The 21,279-nt window shown below is 30.9% G+C and overlaps 1 protein-coding gene across 1 annotated transcript; it reads right to left on the reverse strand.

Annotated features, from left to right (window-relative positions):
- Positions 1-11,653: 11,653 nt before the first annotated feature.
- Positions 11,654-16,946, reverse strand: LOC126670110 (60S ribosomal protein L18a-like protein). Its single transcript, XM_050363770.2, has 4 exons — positions 16,603-16,946; positions 16,158-16,233; positions 13,799-13,913; positions 11,654-12,041 (listed from the first exon to the last, which is right to left on the reverse strand). The coding sequence occupies exons 1-4, from the start codon at positions 16,868-16,870 to the stop codon at positions 11,982-11,984; spliced, it is 519 nt and encodes a 172-aa protein (XP_050219727.1). The 5' UTR covers positions 16,871-16,946; the 3' UTR covers positions 11,654-11,981.
- Between the last annotated feature and the right edge of the window lie 4,333 nt (positions 16,947-21,279).

The raw sequence follows: 21,279 nt of genomic DNA on the forward strand, positions 1-21,279 counted from the left end.
TGGTTTTTTCTCTCTAGAAAAAAAACAGGACACTTAATTATTCATATCTATCCTAATTATCTCTAATTAATTCTAACTAATTCCAATTAAAATTTTAATTAGCCCTTATTAACCTTAGCTCTCTCTAAACTAATTTAATTAACCTAAATTAATTTCAAAATCCCAACACCACCACCTTCAACTATCGCAGACAATTTAGCAATGGATTTGTCAAAATCATTTGCTAAATTGGGCGGGAGATGAGGCGAAAATTATATTTGGCAAAATTAGTGACGAATTAATAAATTCGTCGCTGAATTTAGCGACGGATTTTCCAATCCGTCACTAATTTTGCCAAACATTGTTTCATTGAATTTGTCGCTAAATTTAGCAACGGATTTAGTATTCCGTTGCTAAACTGTTTAATGAAACGTACCATTTCAATAGGGTAAGACGGATAAAGGTAACAAATATGCTAAAATGAGTTAATTTTTCCGAATTTCAAAGTTTGACTATAACTGATAAAAGTGATAAATGTTTGATATTTTAATGGGATTAACTTTAGAATAAATGAAGTAATTATTTATTCTCTAACACATGGATAAAGAAATATAGTTTTGTAAGCATATTTTGTTTTTATAATTGAAAAAAAGAAAGCATTTGTGAAAATAATTAAAGTCACGACTTAGTATTTTACTATTCATCATTTATACTATTTAATATATTTAACACATTTCAAGAAGGAAAATTAATAATATATTTGAGAGAGCCGCACTTTTATCAATTTGAAATGTTTGAGAGAACCACACTGTTAATTTTCTATTGTTATTTGATTGTGAATTTGTCTATTTAAGCAAAACTTATTTAAAAACTGATTTTGTAAATTCATAAAATAAATTTACATTCAAACTCAAATGACAATTGTCTTTGTTGGCATTCATACAGAGTCACTTTCCTTTTACGGCCATAATTATTGCCACAATTGTGATTACAACGGCCTGCACAAAAGCATTCTTTTTCAGATAAGCAATTAGTATAACATGAAATTTTTAAGTAGAATCCACCAGATCCGCGAACTAAATCTATCACATTATTACATATTATTAAAATAGTGATATACATTTAACTTCTTTACTCTTTACCCAAACCGACAAAATTATCCAATTTAACTGGATTAGAGAAATCTTACAATATAAAACTAAACCAATGGAATTAAATGGCTAACTTGGTAAATTCGATTACAGTGAATACAATACAAAAACATTCAACTAATTCATTCAGTTATTAGAATTTCAAAACAACCGCAACGAAAATAAATAAACCTTCAACTAATCGAACTGAACTGACGAAATTATTAAATTAATCAAAAAATATTTAATCGAATTAACTGAAATAGATTTGTTAATCTAGTTTTGGTTAATTAGTATTCTTCCCTAGATTTGAGTTGATTTATATTAAAGTAATAAAATAATAAAGCAATCTTTTGATGTAGAAAAAAGAAAATCATTTTATCGACTTAAGTAACAATTTGGTCCGTCAACCTGTAAACGATGGACAATTAATATATGTATTAATTTTGTGGGCAAAGCAGTCACGAATTTGGTGATTATGGGCAATAACTCCATTTTAGCAATTTGCTCTATCAGTTTTTAAGCTGATTGTCCCTAAATTGACAATTTGCTCTCTTAACTTATAAGTTAATTTGTAAGCTAATAATTATTTAAATTTATAAATGATTTAGAAAAAATATTTTTTAAAATCGGCCGGAACCGGAACCATAAATTAAAACGGATAAGTTCCAACGGAGCTGTGAAGGCGGTTCCGAATCGAAATCAACAATTTTTAAATCGGAACCGCCGATTGGCTGTAATATATAATTTAATTGTTATGGGCACAGTTTAGATTGTTGTATCAAATTTTCATCAATAAATAAAACCCTACTTTGTATAAGAAAACTAATTCTTCTTATTTATCATATTCCATCTTTGGATAAAAAATACCTAACTATATATTGGATATTTTGAGATAATATGTTTATTTTCCGAGAAATTTTTAGGTAGATTCAGTACACCACATTATCCGTAAACTAAACCTATCACATTATGACACGTCATTAAAATAGTGACATTATTGTAAAATTGCTATTTAAAGGTGTAAAAAATAATAAACAAAATTCTGATAGTGCCATTATTTTAATAATGTGTCAAAATGTGATAGACTAATATATAGATGACGTGATAGACTGAATCTAACTGAGAATCTCTTTTCTTTTTCTAGTCTTTAGTAGAGAAATTTTTTGATAGACTCTGTCCACCACGTCATTCATAGGCTAAACCTATCACATTGTGACATGTCATTGAAATATTGGAGCTATCGTAATATTATTATTTAAAATTATAAAAAAATAATAAAAAATTACGATAATACCACTGTTTTAATAATGTGTCATAATATAATAGATTAATTCACAGATAGCGTGATAGACTGGATCTACCTAAAAATCTCTCCCTCTCATAGTCAACTTTTGTTGTATAGCTTAACATTTTTCGTGGGTCAATGATCCAAGCAAGTGGATATATCAATAATGTAGGAAAATGGCATTGTTCATAAAACAATTATTTTAAGGGAAATTACTGTAAGTCTGATTTACTTTCTTTCATTCTTTTTTTGATGAACTTTTATCTTTATTTCAAAATTATTTATGTGTTGTGTTTACTCCGAGAAAAAAAAAATATACTTACAAAAATTGTGCAGCCAAAATATCCTGGTTTTTCTTCCGGGTCTACCTTGGAACAAACTAAAATTATTGCCCCAACATACCATGGGATGCCACCAAAAAACCAACCCAGTATAAACCTGTAGAAAATAAAGGCTCTGCGTTACTCTTTCTTTTATCTTTTTTCTTGGTAAATGTAATTATTGTTTTTAATTTTTTTTTTTTTCAAAATATATCTCTAAAAGTATATTTTGTTTTTTTTTTATATAAGAATCCTCAAATTATAAATCTAAATTTAATTTTTTGTTAAAAGAAAATTCAATCTCAATACCAAACAGATTCATACAACAATTTGTACTTTTATAGATTTATATATGTATTTGGAGGCATGTGGTCTACAAGAGGTAACCCTAATCTTAAGTTAATTTCTTTTATATGTATATCATTATAAAATATTGATAAGTTTCAATATTTTAATATCATTTAATTAATTATTATTTTTCAATATGATAGTAATTGTTTTCTGAATATAAAGAGTTAACATTGTTGCTTGTTTATAATGGGGGTAATTGATATTAAGAGTATCTGAATTATTGTTTTTTTTTTTAATATTAATGATTCAATTTTAATTATTTTTATTTTGATTGCTAAATTTTAATTCTTTTTCATTATAGCTTTTTTTGGCAAAAAAATACTTAAATGACAGTCAAAATTTATTTATTTTTGTCTAAAAATTTGCCATGTATAGATAATTTAACTTGAGAAATCCCTCTAAATTCAAGGTAAAACTAAGAAAATATGAATGCTTGCAAGCATTTTGAGCCAGAAAATCCAAAATAAAAGTAAAATAAAATTTAGTCACCAAAATAAAAAGAATAGTAGTTTACTTTCAAAATTAATTATTGTTTAAAATGAATATAATGACTTACAAAAACCAACCAAGACCAATGCCACAACATGGAAGGCCTGGAGGTCCTGAATCAACGACAGCATAACCTGAACATAGAAGGAACACAATTTCAATACCAAAATGAACTTATTTTTACTACTATTAAATTGCTAATTAATGTCGGTAAATCTTATCTAAATTTAAATTGATTATTAAATGACAATTCATCTTTTTAGTAGTTAAACTCTAATTTATTTGTAGTATGCAATCCCTCCAACAATTCAGATACAATTTTACTTGTATACAATAGTCAACAAAAAAAAAAGATTATAAGACTATCAAGTAACTATGGCTATAATGTGATTGTGATGAAGCTGTCTATAAATTCTTTATAAATGTTACATAAATAATTTTTTTTGATGAACAAATTTAATTTAAATTGAAAGAGTAACTTCCTATTATAATAAAACTTAGGCAAACCATATGTATCTGTCATCTATTCATAACTATGTCCCATTTATGAAATATATCATAATTTAAAAAAAAAACTAATTGTAAAAAATTTCCAAATCTTTACAATTTTTTACAATTAAATTAAATTTTTTAATTGTTATAATAAATTTTTACAGTAATATATAGCCAAATTGATAATCAAACTTGCAACAAAAAAACGCAATTTGATTATTATGATAAAATTAAAAGATTTGATTTAAATTATAATAAGTCGTAAAAGTTTAATTTTTTTCACCATTAAGCCTTTTAAAAATGACTTAAGTAGCGATTTGTCCGCTCAACTTGTAAGTAATAGTAATTAAACATAAATTAATTTTGTGGATCAATCAATCACGAACTTGGTAATTATGAGTAATTAGCTTCATCCCTCCAATTTGTAAGTTAATAGTCCCCTAAATTGACAATTTGCCCCATCAACTTGTAAGCTATTTTGTCAAAATAGAGTTAATTGCTCATAAACATCAAGTTCATGACGCCCATATAATTAATTTATATATTAATTGCCATAGCTTACCAGTTGAGGGGAAAATTGTTTAAATCTTTTAAAAATTAATTTGATCCGTAATTTTTTTTATCTTTGCCAAATATATCCACAACTTGTTTAGAGATGATACCGTGCAATATTATACGTTCACATGTACACAACTTATCATGTTTGATATGTACTACATTGCGCCTTATTAGCTAAAAATTAAACTTAAATTATTGGACAACACAATAGTAGACTAAACAGATAAAATTTTAAAATTATAATATATTTATCAACGAGTTATAATAGTATGTACATAGGTCTACCGAAATAAACTAAAATTTAGTGAATACTTTATAACTCTAAGAGTTATATATATATATTGTATGATTACCTATAGGTTCTCCGGTGTTGACATATATAACATTGGTGTTGGTGTTGCCTACATACATAGGCGGAGGCGGGGGAGCTCCGGCTTGCGGAGGCGGCGGAACTCCGGCTTGTGGGGGTTGCGGAGGGTGAGGTAGAGGAGGAGCCGAAGCTTCATTGATTACTGGATATCCTGGCACTGTACCATATGCATGGTGTGGAGGATGATGGTATGCATCATTTGGATTGATTCCTATGTTGATTTGATGTTCCGAATGATTCATTGTTGATCATCAAAATTAAAAATTTTGGGAAATTAGAATTTCGTAGAAGCCAATATTGGATCCTCCTTAGGTTTGATTTATTATATACGTAGAGTTGTAAGAAATTGTAGGCGTATTTCCTAGCACTAGCCTGATTTCACTTGTAATTATCGATGGTGAAACCCTTATTTTAACAGTAATATATTTCCAACTGTTTTTAACTAGTTGTGAACAATGGCATAGTATGTGCTGACCAACAAATCATTTTGTGTATCGGTATTTTCATAGTTTGAGAAGAGGAAATCTGTAGTTTGAGATAATGATAGACACGGACATTTTCATAGAAGAGTTCAAATTAAAATTAAAATTAATATAATACACTTCTAAAGTCAATATTTTTAATTTATAAAAATTAACATATATGTATAATAACATTCTCTTACAATCTTAAAATATGTATTTGATGTCGATTTATAATTTGGGTCTTTCATTAATAGCTTAGTGAAGAGTTTAATCAACAAAAATATATTACAATAATAGATTTGAAAAACAAAATGTAAGGTTATGATTTTATACAACAACTTTTAAAGGCCGTGATTAAAATGAAACTTCATGTAAAAATCGTGATTTTGTATAGAATTAACCCTTTATTTTTCAAATAAGAAGGAACAAAGTATGGATTATGGCTTATGTAAGAGGCCTCAGTGTAATTTACTCTTAAAAAATTAAATTGAAGAGTTATAATTCTAATAGTCTGTACTAAGAGAAACTTTAGTGAAAATTTATTACACACGCATAGTATCATGTCATTCGTACAACAAACTAATAATATGTTAATTTATATGAAAAATTCAATAATTAAAAAATAATAATTAAAAAATTCTTTATCGTAAATGCTTATTGGCTTGGTGTAAATATAGAATGAAAACTTTAACCAACACCTTTATATATAGGCCTAATTACTTAAACCCCCACCTTATAACTGTTTGCGTTTATACCCTGATTTAGGAAAAAGGTCAATTGTACCCTATTTTCGATTTTCATGTTTCACCTCTACCCCAAAAAGAGTACAATTGACGATATAAATAGTTTAAGAATAAAAAATTTAATAACGACTAAATAGAAGGATTAAACTATAATTTTTTTTATTTGAAAAAATATAAACAAGTACGCCAACTTTAAAAATATTCAAATAAATCCTAATAAGTGATTGTTTTTAGATATTTTATTAAAAAAAAATTATTCCTCTGATTTTTCGAACCTACTATTGAATTTAAAAAAAATATTTTTTTTTCCGTTTTCCTTCCATCTGTCCTTCCTTCCAAGCTCCTCCTTCAATGGAAAGAAGGACCCGATCTGCTCCTTCCTTATGTGGAAGGAGAAGGAGCACGAGCAGCTCCTCCTTTCATGGAAGGAGAAGCCGAGCTGTTTCTCCTTCCTTCCATTCGAAGAGGGATCCGAATTTAAAAAAAAAAATATACATAGATTAACTTTAATTTTTTACGACATTTAATTTAAAAAAAACTATTAAAAATTAATATAAATTAAATAATTATTATTAGTTCAATTTTTTAGAGAAGAAGGTGTTTTTGTATTAATAATATTAATGTCTAATTAGAATATAAGCTAAATATGAAAGACTATTTTAGCTTCTTTTTTTCACATAAAAAGAAATCAATTTAGTACTTCGGGGTAGAGGTGAAACATGAAAATCCGAAATAGAGTAAAATTGAACTTTTTCCTAAGTCATATAAACTTAAAAAAGTTATAAGGTGGTTTTTTTTAAGTAATTAGACCTTATAAATATTTGGCCTAATTACTCAAAAAACCCTCACCTTTAATTTTTTTTTCAATTCCACCCCGACGTTGAAAATTTATCAATTTTACCCACTTTTGAATTTTCCGTTTTCAATTGTACCCCAATTTTTTATTTTTTGTTAATTTTTTAACTTAAATGATGAAATCATTCAATTAACTAAGTTTAAACATGAAATTAAATTCTTTTTTATTCAAAAAAGTACAAATAAGTCCTTTATTTTTAAAAACTAACTAAAACCCATAATCATATTAACACTAACTTAAATTCTTAATTAATTTTACTAAATTTAAATAAATTTTAAAAATGTACAATTAATATATGCTAGACATGGAGAATGTTTTAAACAAATTTTCAAACGAAAAAGACGTTAATTTAATTTTTCAGGGTACAATTGAAATACAAAAATGCAAAATAGGGTAAAATTGACAAATTTTCAACGTCAAGGTATGATTGAAAATGGGCTAAAAGGTCGGGGTTTTTTTTAAGACATTAGACCTAAATATTTATATCATTATTTTTCCAGCAATTAAAAAAGAAAGTATATAAACTAAAAAGATCTAATCAATTAAGTACTGATAATCAATATTGATCTTAAATATATAACAGCAACAATTCAAGCTTCTACTGCCTCAAGTAAATTAAAAATTCTCTCCCTTCTCTTTCCTTTTTTAAAAATTCTAGCCACAATAAAAAGGAGGTGATTTTGGCCATTTTTAAAATCATCTCCCTCTCTCTAGTTTAGTTTATTTTGCGTCAATAAGCACAAATTTGAGATCTGTTGATTTTTCTTTCTTCCTTATAAATGTTTTGTCTTTTTTAGTGGAGTTTTGGTTCTTACCATTTATGGGTTTTGCAGTTTTCTTGATGGAAGTATATATGAAACGTAAATCTGAAGTTCTATCAGTAGAAATCTTATTTTTAATATTCTCTCAATCGGACTCATTTAAAGACCAAAGAGTCGATTTGTGATTTAAAATAACCTTCGAGTGGAGCGGGCGTGTCACGACCCGATTTCCACCTCGAAACTCGAGCTGAGACCGGCGCTAAGGGATGAGAGTGGTTGCTCCGAAACCCGTAGTAAGCCTAAAAACCATTACAATTTTTTCGCATTTTAAAACATAAAAAGGTCGCAACCTTGTTGCGGAAACACTTTAACACCTTTATTAAAAACGTGATCGCAAAATCATAATTGTATTTCAAGAAACTAAAGCGCAAACATCAATCTCATATGACGTACCTGCTCTGTTTCCAATACAAACCTAAAATGCTAAAATCATGAAACCAGTGTATCTTTCAAACAACTGGTCACATCATTTTAGAAATAACGCAGCTTTTAAAACATATATCTTATACAGTAGTTCAAATCAGAGTTTATCAAAATAGGTTGAACTACTGTTAATAGAAAGACAGACTTTCCGGTACCCAACTACTTGCAGCTCTACAGATATGGTTGACATTGACTTCCGAAATTATTATGGAAGTCTGACCTCGTACTTCATAACCTGAAAGGTGAACAATAGGGAGGGTCAGAAATATAAATATTTCTAAGTGAGTCTACATATTTACAGTTGAATATTCAAATCGCATATATTTAAGACATTTATATATAAAAAATATTACCAATTACTTTATCCAGATAAAACCCTACAAAACAGACTATTGTATGGGTCTCAACCTACGCAACATAGGCCTTAGACCGTGAACTGAATCACTGCCGTCTAAGCCGGTGTCTGGACCGTAACTATGAAACTGCCATCACAGTGTTACCTGTGACCGTAACCGTTCAGCCATCTCATACTGTTAAGTCAGAGTCGTTAGCACTTTCAACCCCAATGACATTAACTGACCTTTATGTCAGACATAGTCTCATCTCTACTATACTACTGGTGATCACACAATCCTATTGAAAACCAATAGGAAGTTTGTTCCAATGGATCTTTCATGGTTCATTTATACTAGTGCGATTTGTTATTTAAAAACAGTTTAAATATAAATATTCAAAAGTAAAAACCATAAAATAAACTCACAGAACTAATATCCCCCAAAGCGTATGCTCCTAATACCCCACTAGTCAAACATCATAGTGTTTTAACTCGGCAAATCGACTACTCCTCGGATCTAATTACGAATCAAACATCAAAACATGACCTAACATCGAATCTCTAACTTTACTCGTATCTTATATCTTAATACAAATCCAAACTCGGCTCGACGTTAAACACCTTATTTAACTTTTCGAACGTCCTCGTTTACGTTTAAAATTCTGTTCAAAACTATCTTGAACGGATCGTTCGAATGCGGGCAAAAACATCAAATGAAAGCCCTATCAAACTGACAGTGCGTCAGCACAAAACAGACTGTGCGTTCGCAAAGTCATGATGTGCGTTTGCACAGTACGGTATTGTGCGTTCCCAAAGCTTTTGCTATGCGTTCGCACATCATGTATGTTGTGCTTGCGCACAGTTCCAAGGTCGTTCCCCGGGCTAATTTCGACCTGTTTCGCACACGTGAAAACATCCACAAACACCAATTCAACATAATCTAATCCTAATCTGCAATTATAACGTTAAATCAATATGAACTCGATCGATTCGATATGTTTAACGTTATAAACTCAAATAAAATCCAAATTATATATAATCGAATCCAAATAAACGATTATTACCTTATATACGTGCGGATTATCGAAGAAATCGGAGTCGGAACAAGAAATTATGGTGTGAAATGAAGACCTAGGGTTTTGGGCGAGCTAGAACCAAAGAAAATGAAAAACCCTTCTTTCTGAAACATACAGGGCCTATTTATAGGCTCTGTAACCGACATAACATGTGTGCGTTCGCACACCCATCTTTTCCAAGGTGTGCGTTCGCGCACTACGCTAAATGTGGCATATTAAAAATCCCAACGGGCGGTTTATATATTTACTTCTTAGGAGAGCCTTCGTCAAATTTCGTCTCGATCCAACGGTTTAATTGGCAGAGATCGTATTTTTACTAAACAGTGTCAGTGTGCAGACAGCATGTGCACTCTGTCCTAAAAACTTCTCAAAAAATGAATAGAAACGATCTCGAATCAATCCTAATTCAAACACTCACTATGTCACTACATATATGAGTCATTTATATCCTTTTTGCCTTCATATAATGTGTGTCATGTCGAGATTCTCGCAATTGACACGTCATACGTCAATAATTGACACAAAAGTACGGGGTGTTACAGGACGGATCACCGAGTTTCACATCCAAAGAGCTCTGTCAACGCAATTGAAGAAATTAGATATAATTTTCAGTCATTTTACTCATATTCTATTATTGTACCTCTTGAATGTATTAATTTATTTAATACCCGATCAAGTTGTACTTTTATTTTTTTATTAATGAAATTTTCATTATTCTCAAAAAAAAATCAAGATATTATAACCGCAAAATCTCAAGTTCGGTATTGAGTTCAAATTACAACAGCAAATCCACACTGAATTATGCAGTCGTATCAACAAAAAATGATTCAATAACTCGGAAACAATACTTTTATAAATTCAAGCTAGATCATATAACATTGTATGATTCTTCATTATTATAATTTTATTTTATGTTAAATTAGAATTAAATTATTATTTTTAGGCCTAATCATTCAAAACCCCCTCACATTTAGCCCCTTTTGCAATTAGGATTTTTTTTCAATTTTACCTCAGAAACGTCTTTTCGTGTTTCAATTGTACCCAAAACATTAAATTGACCTCTTTTCGCCTAGAAAAAAGTTTAAAATAATCCTTATTTTTAGCCTATATTTCAATTAGATCCTTATATTATTAATAATATAAAAAATAAAAGATTATTTTAAACTTTTTTCTAAGTGAAAAGAGGTCAATTTAATATTTTAGAATACAATTGAATCACGAAAAGAAAAACTGGGGTAAAATTGAAAAAATTCCTACGTCAGGGTGTAATTGCAAAAGGAATTAAATATGGGGGGTTTTGAGTGATTAAGTCTTATTTTTATGCTCATGTTTTTGTGCTTTTACCATAATATTATTTAAATTTCCATGCTAGATTCATTCTTAGAGGCAAATTCATAATTTTTTTAATATTGCATACAGATTAAATAATTTTTTTCAGATCTAACTTAAATCTTTTTGATGTCGTATTTTTCATGAAAAAACAAATCGGAACTCAAATCCAAAATCTGCCAAAATAGCAATTTGTCACGCCTAGCCATCACGCCACACCACTACTCCAAATCAAAGTGGCGTGTCGTGCCACTTCAGCCAGTTTCGAGACGAAAATCTATGTTTCTAAATTTCAACGCCCGGTTTTAATATTCAAACTGCGCTTTTCCTTTTTGAGAATATCTTCAAACTCTACATATTGTTCGAGTTTGTTCTTAATATGTGATGTAATTATGTGGCTTTTAAAATAATTTTATCATTATAAAGGTGTCTAATTTATGGTTGCATCCAAAATTAACAAAAATAAAAGCAAACTAATGTTACAAAAAAATTAGAATAAAACAATAATTGAAGGATTTTATAAAAGAAAAAAAAATGAGGGACTGTTAGTGCCAATTATCCTAAACTGCATGGGCGAAAGATGCTTCTATTTAAAACACCAACATTGTTCCACATAAAAGCACACGGACAAGCAGGAAACATTCATTTTTCTGTCTTTTAAGAGATCAACAACATTTACAATAATTACACAAATATAATGTCCGCTGAGATTTCACAGCTAAATATTCAAAGCACCTTTTTAGTTGAGTACAATAATTACAACCGTATTATTAAACCATAATTAGAACCAATTCTTAATGAATCTGCAGTTTTACTGTTCAAAGCAAACCCTATAAATACCTTAAATAATCATATGATTCCATGCCAATCTTCTGTGTCTTCAAATTTGCAGATAATGTCTCTGCAACTTAGGTGGGGCCTTTCGTTTTACAAACTATACAAGTCGTCGCCCCCAAGACTACCAGTCATCAGCTCCTTTTGTTACACCAAGAACGATTGCAATAGTAGCAAGGACGGCCTGCAGAAAGGGTAAAGTTCCTACAGGTTTAGGTCCGCATAAGCAAAATACAATTCACACCAACAAACAGACGAGAATACAATGTAAATTTGCATCGTGGACTTTCTATTCATTCTAAAGTAGTATCCACACATGAATAGCATGTTTTGCACTGACATCTCTCAACTTCCTTCCCTCTACCGCCATTTTTTATTATTGTTTTTATAACAAAATCCCTCAACTTCGACTTTATTGAACCAAATATTCATCATTAGCTAAGCTCCATTTCTGTTAATTTTAAATGACAAGGCGATGAGCTGAACGCTTACATGGATAATTAAATTTTTTTTTTAATAACTATATTGCCATGTAACATATTAAGGCAACGTGGTGCCACATCAGCCGGTGTTGATGTCACAGCTAAGGTGACACTAAAACGGGACCATGCGGTCTTAATACGTAGCATGACACTATATGGATTAAAAAAAAAAATTGTTATCCATAGTGTCCAGTTTATCGCCATGTGATATAAAATTTATGGAAATAGATCTAAACTAAAGGTAGAAATTTGTAGTGCAATAAAATCAAAGTTGAGAAGTTTAATTGTTATTCACCAAAGATAAAGGACAATGATGGGATAGAGAAGGAAGTTGAGATACTATCGATGCAAATCACCGCATGAATAATTGAGCAGTAGGTATCGGCAAGACCTGTACTGATTCTGGCAGCTAATACAGTCATGCATAGGCATTAAAGTTGATCATTCAAATATATGGTAATATTGAGACTAGATTTCTAAAAATGGAAATAGAAGATTTCTATACAAGCGGCAAAGTGATGAAACACGTCAGGAATACTTCCATAGAAATTGTTATCTAAATAGTTGCCAATTAACATTCCCTGCTCTCTAGTTTAAAAATTGGCTAAACAATCTCAGCGTAATTTACAAATTAACAAAATAAGACAAGACTTACATATGTACTACCACCTCCAACATTGTAGGGAAATGTCTAAAATACTTGGCAAATAGCAATCGTTAAATTCAGACAGCAAGCCTTTTGTTTGAAAACAAAAATCTCATATGCTCATCAATAATTAACAAATCGCAACTAAAGCATAATTATGTCCTCAAATACCAACACAAAGATCCAGCACAAAATCCCGCTCAGTGTTCTAGTTGAAGTCCCAAACAGTGCGGCAATGTCGACAATTTTATGTGGTTACTTCCTTTTCGTCATCATATTATTAGTGGCTTAAAGAGAGGGGAGAAGCAATTGGGCAGCTCAACAGCAGCAAAGATCATAACTAAGGTAGTTCTGACTGATTGACCCTAATTATGACTTTGCAAAATTGTACAATCAGAGAGAAAGGTGTTCCAGTACACAAAATGAGCTTCAACCATTGCATATTGATACCAAAATAAATATAGATCTCATTTAAACTCAAGAGAAAACCATGTGATATAGGAACTCTTCCTGAACAATTAAATTAACTTACAACATCAGAACATTTTTTCATCCACGTAACATGTTAAGAATGACCAAACATGGCAAGTACTTCTTCTACAAAATGTAATTTACAGCTTTCTGCAAAGTGATAGTCATGCACATCAAACTATATCATCCATGATTCAATTGTTCAGCAAGAGTTCAGAATTTGCAAGAGAAATCGTTTTTTTCTTTCTGGATACCATATATTGCATGCAATCCCATCAAATAACAAAATAGTGATATGCTATCTAGCAAATTACAAGGAGATGAAAGGAAATTGTAACTCACAGCGATTGTGCAAGCAACATATCCTGGTTTTTCTCGAGGATCTATCCTTGCACAAAGTATAATAAATAGCCCGATATACCAGGGGATAGCACCAAAAATGAACCCAGTTATAAACCTTCAAAAGAGAAAGAAGAAAACTCCTTACATTTAATTAAATAGAAGAAATTCCGGTGTACCAAAATAATTAATGAAAATCTTAAATTCTAACTGATTTATTTTCTTTACAGCAAGAACAATTACTATTACATTCCTATGTGCTAAAAGCATTACAGGATCGACATCAAATATATTTAGTCACTAATGTAACAAAAAATAAGCATAATGAAATAACCTGAGGAATTTAACTCATTATAAGCATCGCGCATACACATAGTTGTTAACAGCATAATGCGCATTCAAAGTAAGGCGCAGAAAAAAGAAACAAAATCCATATATTTAAGCTAACAAAATTCTTAAAATTATGCATGCATTAATATTCTATGATTCTAAAATTCGGACATTATTATAAAAATGAATAAATTATTAACTTAACGAGCATAAAAGTCTTCCAAACCCGAAATAAAACCTAAAAAGCACTATAATCATTTTCCTAAATCATGCTAATTAACAACAGTTCCTAAACTATCTCATTTTTAGTCAACTGCTCATTTTCATCATCAAGATCAACCTATTCATCTACTACTTTACTAACTATCATTTTGTAGCAACAAAGCAAAAATAGCATTGGTTTTTTTTCCCTTTCTTTTTCCTACCCTAATCTTGAAATTTAACCTTCTTTTGTTTTCAATTTCTTCATAGGATCAAGTGTGAGAGTCTATATAAAATTTAAAATGAATTCCTAAGACTAATCATTAATCAATAAATTGAACTTTATTAAAATACAATTATTACAAAGGCACACTGCATAAAGGCACACCTTAGTGATCTTGCTTGCCTTTAACAAGTGGGGTATACACAAAGATTTAGAAAGAACTCGAGTAAGAAAATTTATATTTTTAGTATGTTGATCTCAAATAAAATCAAATAAAATATGCGAGGTTAAACAATTCCATTAGAAAATGAGGATAATAGTACATGAAATTCATGCATTTATAATTTATGAGATTGTATTGATACTTTTGAAGAATATACTATATTTTCCCATTCTCTTCTTATACCTTATACAATAAATCTTAGTTTTAATTTCCCTTGTACTAAAGGGGGAACATGTCAAATATTCACTTAGGATCATCTCTTCTTGGTGCTATTTTGGATTTACAATTCATATTTGATATAATCTTCCATATCAAGTATTTCAAAAATTGTAGCTCTGAAGATGAAGAATTGGAGGTGAGACAAAAGAGAGATAGAGAGGATTAGAGAAAACAGTTTACCACATTAACATGTTTTATGTCAAACAATAGTCTCGCATTCCCCCAAGTCTAATCTAGATCATATCAATATGCGGATGGATAGGGTCAGACTCTGGATGACTCTACACAATCATGGAACTCAGCACGTCATATATGTTATATCAACTATGGCATTATCAGTAATTTGACTTTTACTACTGCAGTCTGCAGATCTCAAAAGAAAAAGAAATGGTTCAGTTAATACCACTAAGAGCTATGGATTTTATAGTACATGGCATTCATACATTAATAATTCATGAGAGAGTATTGATATTTTTTTAAATATAAACTTTATATGCTCGTTCTCTTGTAATACCAGATACAACAAATCCTGGTTTTCATTCTCCACAGTCAAATAAGGATCATGTATTCTTAGTGCTAGTTTAGTTCAATTTTGATAGTAATCTTCCATATCGAATATTTCAAGAATTTTAGCTCTGTGAAGATGTAGAATTAAAGGTGACAAAAGAGTGATAGATGACTATAGAAAGCAGTTGACAAAATTAACAAATTTTATGTCAAACAATAGTTCTCCAATTACCCCAAGCGTGCTCTGGATTATATCAATATGCGCAAGGATGGGGTCAGACTCTGGATGACTCTACAGAATCATAGAACTCAGCACATCTTACATGTTACTTCAAGGCAACTACATGAAGCTATATAGCACGGAAAGGAAAACTGGAATGAAAAAAGTTGAAATTGGAAACAGTAAAACAATATTTTTTCAAGAATATTATATATATAGATTTTGCAAGTTTCAGAAGCGTTGGCAGGAACAGAAACACATAAAGCCAAAGTAGGACTCGAGAAATTTCCGTACAACATAGATATGAAGCATTGACATCATTAGTAATTTCACTTATATACTATTGCCCAAGAAATGGTTTAAAGCTGAAACAAAAATTTATATGAACTAAAAACAGAATCCACGAAACTGATAATTGCTTTAGCAAATTGTAACTTACAAAAGCCAGCCAATACCAATGCCACAGCAAGGAAGGCGACCGTGTCTTACAGGTCTTCCATCAGTAACAGCATAACCTTAAACAATACAAATAAAATGAAATCAAGCTATGAAAAAAAAATCACAAGATTAATAAATGTCCAATTAAAACCTAGGTAGCACAAACACTTCATTCAATTAACGTTTCCTGATTCGTAAACATTTTGGACACTTAGACATTTCAGACACGAAACTTCATTTTTTACATAGGAAACCTTAAAATAACACCATATTTTTCCGTGTCCGTATCCGAGTGTCCAGTTTTTCGGTGTCCGTGCTACCTAGATTAAAACCATAAGCCCATAAAATACCAAAGGAACTATCAAATTGACAAACAAAAAAGACCCGGATGATAAAAATCAATTTCTAGTGAGAAATTAAGGAGCTTTTAGAAGACGAAAAAGTACCTTGGACAGTCTGGTAGCCATGAGCATAGGCAGGAGGCGCAGTGCCAGTGGAACCAGGAGGAGGGACAGGTTGCGGGAAGCCAATAACAGGCTGATGTTGTTGATGGTGATGGTGATGGTGATGCTGATGGTGTGGTGGTAAAGGAGGAGGATAATTAGCTACTCCTTGAAAAGTGCCATATTGCGGCGGTGGTGGCGGTACTTCTTGATGGTGGCGGTGGTGCTGGTGATCGACGACCACTGCGTTTCCTTTCTCTTCGTCAGCCATTTTTACTTATTTTTAGTGACTACTTGAATTTTGTGTTTGTGATTGTGAAGTTGATTAGATCTAGCAAACAAGTTTAATATATCTTTGGCAAAAAAAAAAGAAAAGTTTAATATATCAGTCTATTTAATTTTTTTAACCTGTGGGTAAGTTAAAATACTCTCCAAATTAATATGTTTTCACTCTCCGTTTGAACCAATTGAAAAAAATAATTAATTTTAAAAGTAAATTACTATCGGAACCTTTACATATGTTAATTCAAAATTGTATCTCTTATTTGGAAATCAAACGGGTTGATACTCTATTTTTAATTCCATTAACAATTAAGGGATTTTGTTAGTTTCGTTAACAATTTGGTATTAACTTTTAAACGATTTGAGGCCTTACTTTCAATTATATTAGCGATTTATTACCTCATTTTCAAACGATATGTACCTCACTTTTAATTCCGTTAACAATTTGATATCAAAATTTAACTAACTGGAGATCGTAATTGTTTGCATAATTAAAACTGAGGTACCAAATTATTTAATTCTCAAACAAGAGCTACCAAATTATGAATTATAACACATGTGGAGGATCTTAAATAATTTGATCTAATTTTTATAAGATAAGAAAATGATACACTTTCTGAAAATTCCTATTTAAAATAAATTAGTGAAATATGATTCTAATAGGGACAAGTGGGACAAGTGGTCTGTGAATCTGATATGTTTAGTTTGTTCAGACTTATGATAACTTTAATGACCTAGATTGAAATATAGTCGCGACCTAGCCATCCTAGGATTACTAGTTATACCGACTAATATATCTCACACATTTTATAGATGTACAAAATAATATGCACAAAATTAACTCTAGAAATTTGTCTTTATTAAGATCATCCAATTGAATATTATATTATACAAGCAATAACATGTATGTTCTTTAATCAAAGTGGACACTGAAATATAATAGAAATTATCGAAGAGCTGAAAATAAATAGAAAAAACTAGTAAATATATACATTAAAGCAATAAAACTAACATCTGACCCTTATTGAATGATCGTGGCAAGCTAGAAAAAATTAATTTAAACAAGCATTTAATCCTGAATTTCTAGCAAATAACAAGTAATAATAATTTTATTCTAATTATATGCATAACGTGTAAAATCATATGTATGGGTGAGGTTAATTTTACAATTACCATCTTAAATGTCTAATACACCACTATAACATTTTCATTGCAATCTTGTGATTTCTATGTGTTTGATTGGTCTTGAATGAATCGGGTGACTATTAGCCTTTATTAGTTGGCAATGTATATTCTAGGATAATCGTATTAAACATTAGATTAGGGCATATATTCAAAGTATAATAAACAATAGCAATTGATACAGGTTGAAAATACTTGATATTGCCTCTTCATTAACTTCCTTCACAGAGAACAAAGTAAGCTCAAATGACCTCAGGTCGGTGTTGCCGAAAGCCACTCCATTAATTAAGTCATTAAGGGTTCTTTGGTGGAGAATAAGGGTAAAACATATTGAAGGCTATTAGAATGATTACCTTCCCAAGCACCGGTCAGGCAGTATTTATAGGTCCTTCATATCTCTGGTAGGTCTTGCCCTACGATATTCTGTTCGTCTAAGGCCACGTTTGCCAATATTGTTGTTGGTGAAAATACGCAAGTGTACGTAGCTAACTTGTAATACAGACTGCGAAGTCCGGATATCGTACCCACAGAGAAAGCTCTAAAAACAACCAGTTAAGAGACTCGATTCGAATAGCCAAAAAGACATTTTTTGTTGGTTTTGTAAATTAAAAGACGGATATTAACTATTGTAGATTAAAGTAAACTAAAGTTGTAATTCAAATGATATTTTAGCAATAATGGGAAAAGCTGGGATTATTAATCGTCGTTATGCTGTTTACTTAATTCGGGTTATGGATTGTACTGTTCTGATGAGGTTCGAACTAATCTAAAGCACCTACAGTTCTCTCTCGAGTAATTACAGGCAAAAGCATTAAACTAACTAATACTAGGTTAATTATTCACTCTCGCACAATGATTAACCTATGTATAAATCAATTAAATGGTTGTTAAGCAAATTCAAAGAACACGCACTCGTTAATTCACTCTCGCACAATCAACTCCTGCGTTCTTCATTATATTGTTCTATTCCAATTTTACTCTCTCGAGCTAAAACTAAAACATATGGTATAGACTAAGTGATCAGTTCAGGCTAAGCATTAAGCACAATAATTAAAACTCATCTAGAATAAAAATTTATAATTCCAATTCAATTACACAGACAAAATTTAGATTAATAATCCCCAACAAAGGGTTTAGCTAGACATAATAATGGATAAACTAAAAGCAATAATTAAAGAACTCATTCTAAGATTAAATTGAATACTGAATATGAAATTAAAATCAATCGTACCTTGTTCGAAATAATCTAATAATAATTGCAGTAGAAAATAATAATGAACTATGAATCCAATTGCGAAACGAATAGAAAAAACTAAGAATTAGGGTTTATGTGATTACAAAACTACGCGAACCTTTGTTCGATGTTAAACTCACTATTTATACGGCTCCTAACTTCACAATCTGATATTAGGTCGAGCTAGATGAAAATCCAGAAGTGCCCTTTGAGTTTCTTGGAGTTCGGAGTTAAAAACGAACATTTTTGTCTTTTTAAGTCGTAGCTTCTGAACAGTACATGACCGTGTAAGGCAATGCACGAACGTGTATCTTGGGACTTAACCAAATCTTCAATTCCTCAGCTTCCAAACAAAACATGCCTTTCGGCAGAAGTGCATGACCGTGCACTTTAACACTACAAGAAAGTACACGTTCGTCCACTATGGCACTTAGCCAATTTCTGGCTTCCTTTTCAACTCTAAACAACTCCTTCGGCGAAAGTCCACGTTCATGCACTTTTCACTGGATAGAAGTACACGAACGTGTACTAGGTAACTTGGCCAATTTGTTTGCTTCTCTTTCAGCTTCTCAAACATCACCCTTCGACGAAAATACACGACCGTGCACTCTGAAACTGAAGGGAAGTGCACGTTCGTGTACTCTCTCCCTTAGCCAAATATCTTGATTTCTTCTCTTTTCTCAATACACCACCTTCGGCAATAATCCACGTTCGTGTATCTTGAAAAGGCACGTTCGTGCATTCGTCAGTTTGGCTAAAATCACCTATTTCTGCTTCCCGATTCTCCTATGATCCATTCCAACATCCGGCAATCTCTGAATAACATCAAAATGCTCCAAATTACGCCATACTTGCACATTTTCCTGAAATACTCAAAATAACAATAAGAACTCGAATAAACCTCAAAAATAAATACAAATATGCAAATATCGTATCAAAAGTACACCTAAATATAGGGGTATTTCTACTCCTATCAATTGTCGCTTAGTGGGGATGAGGGACGACTTCGCCCAATGTACTTAGTTAGGCAAAGAAGTTTATATGGAGATCTCTCCTCAGTCGTTCTAAGTTCCGTGTGAGACCTAATCATGGGTGATCTAGACTCTTGAAGGAGACCCTTAGTTTAGGAGAACTAAACCAAATTGGCGAGGTGTTTGTGGAAAGCTCGCCTGGGGCATGTCTATTATCAGGTCGGTATCAGATTTCTTCCCCCCTGGTTGGTTAAGTCAAAAGACTTTAGACAATATTTTTGTCGTTTCAAATTTCAAATTTTGTAATTTTAACCAATTTGAATTTCAAACTTTGAAATTTGAACCAGCTTTAATTTTTAACGTTTATGACAGTTATTGTAATACTCCAAATATTTAAAGAAATTAAATTGTGCCACGTGTCGTGAATTCCGATAAATTAAATTAAGACGGATTTAATTTAATAATATCAGGAATTTATAGTAATTTTTATTAAGCGGGATTTAAGTAAAAGATTAGAAAATTAATATAAAATAAATTATAAATCCTGTGATAGTAATTATTTCTCCAAAGTCCGCGAAATATTTTATAGTATTTATGGTAAACGTTTCCAGTTAATCGGAGACTGTTTAAATTTGGACGCGGATAAATTCTAGACCAAATTGTAACTTTTTAAAGAATTCAAGGACCAAAGTGAAAATTAGCCAATTGTATATAAAGTTGAGATTATGAAAGAAGGATCCAGAAACCTATCTTCTCCTCCCTTTCTTCATCGATCACATCATTGTTTCTTCATACCATCTCCGTTTCTCGTCCGTTTTCGACGTTTCTTAGATCGAATCGATTGTAATTCAACGGGTAATCAAGGAGAGCACGTCGTTCCGCCTTTTTAAATGGATGAAATTGTTGATATGTCGAGTTAAAGATTTAGGCTACGGAACGGTTTTATCGTTTTATTGATTTAGGATCAATTTGTAGCGTTTTGAGTTTGGATTTTATGTTATAAACGTTTCT

The sequence above is a fragment of the Mercurialis annua genome, linkage group LG2 (assembly GCF_937616625.2).
Source record: "Mercurialis annua linkage group LG2, ddMerAnnu1.2, whole genome shotgun sequence".
NCBI classification, from domain to species: domain Eukaryota; kingdom Viridiplantae; phylum Streptophyta; class Magnoliopsida; order Malpighiales; family Euphorbiaceae; genus Mercurialis; species Mercurialis annua.

Bases quoted from the DNA above. Each gene is read 5' to 3' on its own strand.
- LOC126670110 (XM_050363770.2), bottom strand. From the start codon at position 16,870: ATGGCTGACGAAGAGAAAGGAAACGCAGTGGTCGTCGATCACCAGCAC. The intron at 16,234-16,602 runs GTACTTTTTCGT...GTATTGTTTAAG, and splicing joins TGGCTACCAGACTGTCCAAG to GTTATGCTGTTACTGATGGA. The intron at 13,914-16,157 runs GTAAGTTACAAT...TCTCTTTTGAAG, and splicing joins ATTGGTATTGGCTGGCTTTT to GTTTATAACTGGGTTCATTT.